The 10,653-nt window shown below is 37.1% G+C and overlaps 1 protein-coding gene across 1 annotated transcript; it reads left to right on the top strand.

The window, feature by feature from the left end:
- On the top strand, positions 1-351 carry LOC308304089 (cytochrome c oxidase assembly protein COX20, mitochondrial-like; the record flags this gene model as incomplete). Its single annotated transcript, XM_080748648.1, has 1 exon — positions 1-351. The coding sequence occupies one exon, from the start codon at positions 1-3 to the stop codon at positions 349-351; it is 351 nt and encodes a 116-aa protein (XP_080604774.1).
- Positions 352-10,653: the final 10,302 nt, after the last annotated feature.

Below are 10,653 nucleotides of genomic sequence, written 5' to 3'. Positions count from 1 at the left end.
ATGTCGTCAGAAGAGAAGAAGGAGGGCTTTAGTTTCCTAGGGCTCCCGGGCGTGCGGAACACTCCATGTGCCAGAGAGGCTCTGCTCCACGGGTCAGCGGGATGCGCCGTGGCGGGGCTGCTGCACTTCCTGGCCAGCAGCAGGGTGAGGCGTTCCTTTGACCTGGGCATGGCAGGCTTCCTGCTGACCACGCTGGGATCCTGGTCCTACTGCAGATACGCCAACGCTCGGCAGCGTGTCCGGCAGAGGGTGATCCAGGACGGCATGAAGAAGAAGGCCATCTACGAGGGGAGCGGTCTGGACCCAAACCACCACCCCAAAGCCACGGCCCTCATCAAAAAACACTACTGAATCACTACACAAAACCTATTCGTGTAGTAGTGACTGTGTAGTCATGTGTAGCAATTGTGTAGTAAATCTGTAATGTTTTCACTACTCATGACACACCAGTAGAGTTTTGTAGTGAAACAGTAGTGTTTCCAGTAGTAATCAATCGTAGTAGTGAAAAAGCTGTTAAAACACTACTGCTTCACTACAAAGGCATTTAAATAGTGATTATGTAGAGATTTTACTACTTGTTTATGTGTAATGAATATGTAGTCACAACACTACATATTCACTACTCATGACACACCAGTAGAGTTTTGTAGTGAAACAGTAGTGTTTCCAGTAGTAATCAAGCAGAGTAGTGAAGGCATTTAAATAGTGATTATGTAGAGATTTTACTACTTGTTTATGTGTAGTGAATATGTAGTCACAACACTACATATTCACTACTCATGACACACCAGTAGAGTTTTGTAGTGAAACAGTAGTGTTTCCAGTAGTAATCGGAGTAGTGAAGGCATTTAAATAGTGATTATGTAGAGATTTTACTACTTGTTTATGTGTAGTGAATATGTAGTCACAACACTACATATTCACTACTCATCATGACACACCAGTAGAGTTTTGTAGTGAAACAGTAGTGTTTCCAGTAGTAATCAAGCGGAGTATAGTGAAAAAGCTGTTAAAACACTACTGCTTTAAGGGGGCACGGTGGCGCAGTCAATAGTGCTGTCGCCTCACAGTTAGAAGGTCCTGGGTTCGATTCCCGCTGGGGGACACTGTGGGTTTGTGTAGAAATTAAAAGTAATTCAGTAGTGATAAAACACTACATAAACACTACACAAACAGGAGTGACCGAATGATAATCGTGTAGAGTTTCAAAAGGGTTTGTGTAGAAATTAAAAGTAATTCGGTTGTGATAAAACAGTACATAAACACTACATAAACACTACACATACAAGGATGTATTAATTCTATTGGGATTGTGAAGTGATACAGAAGTGAATGTGTAAGCATTGTGTAGTAATTCAATAATAAATGTGAAATAATTGAGTAGTGATTGGGTAGTACTTTCCCAAAAGCCAATAGTGATACTGAAGTAATTAAGTAGCAGTCGTGCAGTGATTTGAATAGTCATTAAGTAGTGATTATCAGTAGTGTTTCAGTGGGTGAAACCAGCCAATACTCTACTCATTACTACTGGGAATCACTACTTAAATCACTACACATTGCAATAGTAATCAAGTAGTGAAATGGTAGTGTTTGTGTAGACATTTAGTAGTAGTGATGAGTAGTGATTCAGTAGTGTTTTTTGATGAGGGGGAGCTGCCCCCTCCTTCATGAGCAGCAGGCATGTGCGGGGGCTTGAGCCCCTGCCCTTTTATCCGTCTGTAAAAAGTGTCCTCTCCAGACCATGAATGCTGTTTTTGAAGCGGTGAAAGCCGCTTCCAAGGAGTGGCTTTGTGTGTCCCATGTCCATATATGGTCATTTCAGTCCAGAATGAACAGGTTTTTATCAAAAACAAAATGTGTGTCCCATGTCCATATTTGGTCATTTCAGTCCAGAATGAACAGGTTTTATCAAAAACAAAATGTCTGTCACCTCATGTCCATATATGGTCATTTCAGTCCAGAATGAACAGGTTTTATCTGTCCCGTACGTCCAGAATATGTGTGTAGTGTGTGTCCGTCCCGGTCTGATGATTGGATACTTTGAGGATTGGTCAAGCTTCACATGACAATTCGGCCCTCCAGATAAAATCATTCATTCATTCAGAATATAAAGAATGTATAGATCACAGAGTTCATAACTCTAGAACACATAGAATAAAAGTTCACCGCTTCACTTCGAACCGAGGTTTGATTTTTACTATGGTGAAAGACATGCAACTGCCCTCTTTCCATGCCATACCTGAAGGCAGCATTTAAGAGAATTGCCTCGTCCAAACTCTCCTGAACTTGAATGTAGCATCTTATGTTGAAATAATTGCCCTCTCTGTGTAGAAATCTATGCCGTTACGCCACATCTCCAGACTTTACTATGCTTAGTTCAGTGTGGTGTCACACACTGAAAATAGCCTACCTCCAAGCTCGGAGGTCTGCTATTTTCGATATTTCTACCAAAAGGCCCTTTTAGAAATGTCAGCCCCTGCCTCTCTAAAGTTCTCTGCATGTCCCTGATGAGCAGCTATGAGCTACGAGAATGCACAGGTCTCGGAAAAGTCCCGGAAAAGACACGCTGCGATTAGCCAGTAATCACTTTTACAACCTTTTACCCTCAGGACGACGGTACACAGTACCTGAGTTGCAGGCTAAGTCTTCGAGGACATTTGTCCCCACAAGTATAGGACTTCTGAACAAACAAGCCCCATCTCAGGGGATCTATCTATCTATCGGTGGCAGTTGGGGCAAACTCTCACCCCAAAACATTTACGATTTACGTGACTATCGGGACATAACTCGAACGGCGGTGAGTCACCTCAAGCGAACTTCGCAATGTTTGTCATGGCGGTGCCTCTCGTGGCTCAACAACTATACTTTATCGCAGTGGTTCTTAGCCTGTGGGTCGGGACACCCAGGGGGGTCCCCAAATTATTTTGGGGGTTCCCCAGATGATTAACTTAATGTGAAACATCGTTTTCCTCACTCAAGAGTAAACAAACCAATATAAGGTTTAAGTGTATAGAGGGTATCTGCAAAAAAGTGACAATTTAAGGACTTTTTAATACCTCTAAAATGACAGATTAAACATTGTCCAAATTGTCAAATATTGGAGGCAGAAATTGTGAAAATGTGAAACATGCTCACAACGCCTCTCAACGCGAGGCGTTGTGAGCATGTAGATCTGCTATTTTCACAGTGTTATACAAAATGTAATGCCTCAGCTCTTAGTGCTCCCCAGTTAAAATGATTATGATGATTATGATTATTTTGGGTGTTCTGTTCGCGGCCTGAAAAGATTGAGAACCACTGCTTTATCGGACCAAAAAAGATTGTCTGCAGTTGTTGGAAAAATAGTGGTGGCAGCAGGATTTGTCCAGTAGAGTGAAAGCCCTAGCAAGGAAGCCTAGTATAGTTACGTATAGCATAAGCAACACATTTGTACATGAAACAAACTGTGGTTGTCAGGGCCTATCCTTATGTCCTTATAGTTATATACTCTGGATATCTTCCTTATCCTTGTTTTATAACATCTGCCTTATCCTTGTTATATACTCCTTGTTTATAACATCTTTCATTTGTTTTATACTCCTTAAGTAGAAAATCTGTTGCATCCTTGTTTTTTAATTTTTTTTTACTCCTTGTGCAAACCATCAGTCTCATCCTTGTTATATACTCCATGTTTATAACATATGTCCTATCCTTGTTTCATACACCTTGTTTATAACACCTGTCTTATCCTTGTTTCATACACCCTGTTTATAACACCTGTCTTATCCTTGTTTTATACTCTTTGTTTATAACACCTGTCTTATCCTTGTTTTATACACCTTGTTTATAACACCCGTCTTATCCTTGTTTTATACTCTTTGTTTATAACACCTGTCTTATCCTTGTTTTATACTCTGTTTATAACACCTGTCTTATCCTTGTTTTATACACCTTGTTTATAACACCTGTCTTATCCTTGTTTTATACACCTTGTTTATAACACCCATCTTATCCTTGTTTTATACTCTTTGTTTATAACACCTGTCTTATCGTTGATTTAAACTCTGTTTATAACACCTGTCTTATCCTTGTTTTATACTCTTTGTTTATAACACCTGTCTTATCCTTGTTTTATACACCTTGTTTATAACACCTGTCTTATCCTTGTTTTATACTCTTTGTTTATAACACCTGTCTTATCCTTGTTTTATACTCTTTGTTTATAACACCTGTCTTATCCTTGTTTTATACACCTTGTTTATAACACCTGTCTTATCCTTGTTTTATACACCTTGTTTATAACACCTGTCTTATCCTTGTTTTATACACCTTGTTTAAAACACCTGTCTTATCCTTGTTTTATACTCTTTGTTTATAACACCTGTCTTATCCTTGTTTTATACTCCTTGTTTATAACACCTGTCTTATCCTTGTTTTATACTCCTTGTTTATAACACCTGTCTTATCCTTGTTTTATACACCTTGTTTATAACACCTGTCTTATCCTTGTTTTATACTCTTTGTTTATAACAACTGTCTTATCCTTGTTTCATACTACTTGTTTATAACACCTGTCTTATCCTTGTTTTATACACCTTGTTTATAACACCTGTCTTATCCTTGTTTTATACTCTTTGTTTATAACACCTGTCTTATCCTTGTTTTATACACCTTGTTTATAACACCTGTCTTATCCTTGTTTTATACTCTTTGTTCATAACACCTGTCTTATCCTTGTTTTATACACCTTGTTTAAAACATCTGACTTATCCTTGTGTTATACTCTTTGTTTATAACACCTGTCTTATCCTTGTTTTATACACCTTGTTTATAACACCTGTCTTATCCTTGTTTTATACTCTTTGTTTATAACACCTGTCTTATCCTTGTTTTATACACCTTGTTTATAACACCTGTCTTATCCTTGTTTTATACACCTTGTTTATAACACCTGTCTTATCCTTGTTTTATACACCTTGTTTATAACACCTGTCTTATCCTTGTTTTATACACCTTGTTTATAACACCTGTCTTATCCTTGTTTTATACTCTTTGTTTATAACACCTGTCTTATCCTTGTTTTATACACCTTGTTTATAACACCCGTCTTATCCTTGTTTCATACACCTTGTTTATAACACCTGTCTTATCCTTGTTTTATACTCTTTGTTTATAACACCTGTCTTATCCTTGTTTTATACTCTTTGTTTATAACACCTGTCTTATCCTTGTTTTATACACCTTGTTTATAACACCTGTCTTATCCTTGTTTTATACACCTTGTTTATAACACCTGTCTTATCCTTGTTTTATACACCTTGTTTAAAACACCTGTCTTATCCTTGTTTTATACTCCTTGTTTATAGCACCTGTCTTATCCTTGTTTTATACACCTTGTTTATAACACCTGTTTTATCCTTGTTTTATACTCTTTGTTTATAACACCTGTCTTATTCTTGTTTTATACTCTTTGTTTATAACACCTGTCTTATCCTTGTTTTATACACCTTGTTTATAACACCTGTCTTATCCTTGTTTTATACTCCTTGTTTATAACACCTGTCTTATCCTTGTTTTATACACCTTGTTTATAACACCTGTCTTATCCTTGTTTTATACTCTTTGTTTATAACACCTGGTTTATCCTTATTTCATACTACTTGTTTATAACACCTGTCTTATCCTTGTTTTATACACCTTGTTTATAACACCTGTCTTATCCTTGTTTTATACTCCTTGTTTATAACACCTGTCTTATCCTTGTTTTATACTCTTTGTTTATAACACCTGTCTTATCCTTGTTTTATACTCTTTGTTCATAACACCTGTCTTATCCTTGTTTTATACTCTTTGTTCATAACACCTGTCTTATCCTTGTTTTATACTCTTTGTTTATAACACCTGTCTTATCCTTGTTTTATACACCTTGTTTATAACACCTGTCTTATCCTTGTTTTATACTCTTTGTTTATAACACCTGTCTTATTCTTGTTTTATACTCTTTGTTTATAACACCTGTCTTATCCTTGTTTTATACTCCTTGTTTATAACACCTGTCTTATCCTTGTTTTATACACCTTGTTTATAACACCTGTCTTATCCTTGTTTTATACACCTTGTTTATAACACCTGTCTTATCCTTGTTTTATACTCTTTGTTTATAACACCTGTCTTATCCTTGTTTTATACACCTTGTTTATAACACCTGTCTTATCCTTGTTTTATACTCTTTGTTTATAACACCTGTCTTATCCTTGTTTTATACTCTTTGTTTATAACACCTGTCTTATCCTTGTTTTATACTCTTTGTTCATAACACCTGTCTTATCCTTGTTTTATACTCTTTGTTTATAACACCTGTCTTATCCTTGTTTTATACTCCTTGTTTATAACACCTGTCTTATCCTTGTTTTATACTCTTTGTTTATAACACCTGTCTTATCCTTGTTTTATACACCTTGTTTATAACACCTGTCTTATCCTTGTTTTATACTCTTTGTTTATAACACCTGTCTTATCCTTGTTTTATACTCTGTTTATAACACCTGTCTTATCCTTGTTTTATACTCTTTGTTTATAACACCTGTCTTATCCTTGTTTTATACACCTTGTTTATAACACCTGTCTTATCCTTGTTTTATACTCTTTCTTTATAACACCTGTCTTATCCTTGTTTTATACACCTTGTTTATAACACCTGTCTTATCCTTGTTTTATACTCTTTGTTCATAACACCTGCCTTATCCTTGTTTTATACTCTTTGTTTATAACACCTGTCTTATCCTTGTTTTATACTCTTTGTTCATAACACCTGTCTTATCCTTGTTTTATACACCTTGTTTATAACACCTGTCTTATCCTTGTTTTATACACCTTGTTTATAACACCTGTCTTATCCTTGTTTTATACTCTTTGTTTATAACACCTGTCTTATCCTTGTTTTATACTCTTTGTTTATAACACCTGTCTTATCCTTGTTTTATACTCTTTGTTCATAACACCTGTCTTATCCTTGTTTTATACACCTTGTTTATAACACCTGTCTTATCCTTGTTTTATACTCTTTGTTTATAACACCTGTCTTATCCTTGTTTTATACTCTTTGTTCATAACACCTGTCTTATCCTTGTTTTATACACCTTGTTTATAACACCTGTCTTATCCTTGTTTTATACACCTTGTTTATAACACCTGTCTTATCCTTGTTTTATACTCTTTGTTTATAACACCTGTCTTATCCTTGTTTTATACTCTTTGTTCATAACACCTGTCTTATCCTTGTTTTATACTCTTTGTTTATAACACCTGTCTTATCCTTGTTTTATACTCTTTGTTTATAACACCTGTCTTATCCTTGTTTTATACTCTTTGTTCATAACACCTGTCTTATCCTTGTTTTATACACCTTGTTTATAACACCTGTCTTATCCTTGTTTTATACTCTTTGTTTATAACACCTGCCTTATCATTGTTTTATACACCTTGTTTATAACACCTGTCTTATCCTTGTTTTATACTCCTTGTTTATAACACCTGTCTTATCCTTGTTTTATACTCTTTGTTTATAACACCTGCCTTATCCTTGTTTATAACACCTGTCTTATCCTTGTTTTATACTCTTTGTTTATAACGCCTGCCTTATCCTTGTTTTATACACCTTGTTTATAACACCTGTCTTATCCTTGTTTTATACACCTTGTTTATAACACCTGTCTTATCCTTGTTTTATACACCTTGTTTATAACACCTGTCTTATCCTTGTTTTATACTCTTTGTTTATAACACCTGTCTTATCCTTGTTTTATACTCTTTGTTTATAACACCTGTCTTATCCTTGTTTTATACTCTTTGTTTATAACACCTGTCTTATCCTTGTTTCATACTACTTGTTTATAACACCTGTCTTATCCTTGTTTTATACACCTTGTTTATAACATCTGTCTTATCCTTGTTTCATACTACTTGTTTATAACACCTGTCTTATCCTTGTTTTATACACCTTGTTTAAAACATCTGACTTATCCTTGTTTTCTACTCCTTGGGAGGAAGGAGGACATCACACTGGGTTTGGTATAATAGTAATCATTTCAAAAGGCATTAATAGGGACCATTTGGCTCCTTCTGTATCAATCCTTTAGCTGCTCCCCATCCCCGATCACCCCACACTGTGTTAATGTGGGCCTGGTCAGAGGCTGCATGCCTCCAGGCATTTCACCATTGTGAGTGAAAGAACACCAAACAAACAACGATTAAAAACAATCATGGCATTAAGCTCAATCAACTGGCTGCAGTGCATAGCACAGCATGAATGGAATGCTATTTATCCCTCAACAGAGAATAACACAGTGGCAGAATACCTGAGCCCTGTGACTGACCCAACACACGTCAAATATCTTGAGCCTGTACTGCTTCAACAGAACAGGACCTGAAGGTCTGGAATGAATTCCTTGCATGGGACTGAGGAGAGTGTGGAAATCAGACATACGGGGAAGATTTCAAGAGGCGGCTGTTCAGTGTTCATAGCTGCAGAGTGGAGTCAGTACTGTTGTATATGGGGCTGAGACATGGACCCTCACAGTGAGATGTTTTAAATCTAATTTATCATGGTTTACTTCAGACTCACCCAACATGGAGTCGCTCACTTCCAAGAGATCCAATCCTGTTACACTGTTCTCTGTGAAATATAAGAATAATAATTATGATTATTATGATTACATTGTATTAATTAATACTTTCACTGACAGAAATGCAGTAGTACATGGGGTACTCAAACTTCTGAACCTGTGGGACACATTACAAAAATGTCAAGGGGCCAGTTGATAAAATGACAACATTTATGATACTTGATAACTTCTGTCTTTCATTGGCCCCTTATATTGTCCATCTTAACAACTGACAAGTTTTTTTTGGGCAAATTAAACATACTGTGGTTGTTGAATTTGCATGAGAGGGAAAAATCTCAAAATATCTCGAAAGAATCCGTCCATTTAGGGTTAATTTGGGGATTGACTGATTGATTGGTGGGCCAGTCAAAATTGTGCCACAGGCAGGCCGGAAGTGAGTTTGAGTATGTTTCTCAGCTGTGTGTGTGTGTGTGTGTGTGTGTGTGTGTGTGTGTGTGTGTGTGTGTGTGTGTGTGTGTGTGTGTGTGTTACTCCATTCTAAGCTGTGTTTCGTGTCAGACTGCACCACCTAGTGGCAGAACTGAGATACGTTTTTGTTCAGATCACTTGCAGTTTAATAAATGTGAGCTTAGTTATAGAGCATCGCAGCAGAAGTGGTTTACTGGGGTCACTTAAAAATCGCCCATTCATTTTCCCCATAGACTTTTACAAAAATATTTATAACAATTATGTTAAGCCTCGAACAAAGCCATCCAGGATGGCAGTGAATCATGACCATACAAACTTTGATCCTATGTGAAAACATATTTTAAATTAATATCACATTAGTTGATATACTACATTTAATAAATACCCTTTGTTTAGCGATTTTCAAAATGTTCTTTTCATAGAAACAAAGGTCTCATGTTCATGATTCACTGACATCCTGGATGGTTTTGTTCGAGGCTTAACATCAGTAAGACTCCCTAATCGGGAGATAAGTGACCGTCAGGTCGCAGCGTGATTTTAGGGCAATATGTGTAGGAGTAATGTCCAAAAATGTGTTTGAAAAAAATCGGCCTGATGGTGGCGCTATATGGGAGAGATCCATGTTGATGAGATGAGTGTAGACATACTGTGTACCGATTTGCGTGATTTTAGGGCAAAATATGTAGGAGCAGTTTCCAAAAATGTGTTTTAAAAAATTGGCCTGATCTGGTGGCGCTATATGGGACAGATCCAGGTTGATGACATGAGTGTAGACATACTGTGTAGCGATTTGCATGATTTTAGGGCAAAATCTGTAGGAGTAGTGTCCAAAAATGTGTTTTAAAAAATCGGCCTGAAGGTGGCGCTAAATGGGACAGATCCATGTTGATGACATGAGTGTAGACATACTGTGTACCGATTTGCGTGATTTTTGGCCAAAAATTGTAGGAGCCGTGTCCATAAATGTGTTTTGCGTTTTGAGATATGAGCAGGGGAAAAGTGTGACGTGTGACGTGTGACAGACTGACAGACAGACAGACAGCTGGTCGAGGTTTTGATAGTAAATGCGACCTGACGGTCGCAATAACCATTTAATCTGAAAAGTAACTAGTAACTAACGGTTTAGAATTACTGTAGTGTGGTAAAACCAGTAAGACTCCCTAATTGGGAGATAAGCGACCGTCAGGTCGCAGCGTGATTTTAGGCCAAAATGTGTGAAGCAGTGTCCAAAAATGTGTTTGAAAAAATCGGCCTGATGGTGGCGCTATATGGGACAGATCCATGTTGATGAGATGAGTGTAGACATACTGTGTACCGATTTGCGTGATTTTAGGGCAAAATCTGTAGGAGCAGCCCTTCAATTCTCACATGACCCTCTTCTAGCGCCACCATGAGGCCGGTTCTTGCAAAACACATTTATGGACACGGCTCCTACAATTTTTGGCCAAAAATCACGCAAATCGGTACACAGTATGTCTACACTCATGTCATCAACATGGATAGCGCCACCTTCAGGCCGATTTTTTAAAACACATTTTTGGACATCTCCAAAAATCTAGAAGCATTCAATAATTCTAGGCCT

This window comes from Nannobrachium achirus (assembly GCF_963921795.1).
Source record: "Nannobrachium achirus genome assembly, chromosome: 19".
NCBI classification, from domain to species: domain Eukaryota; kingdom Metazoa; phylum Chordata; class Actinopteri; order Myctophiformes; family Myctophidae; genus Nannobrachium; species Nannobrachium achirus.
This window is presented reverse-complemented; position numbering and strand designations above follow the sequence as displayed.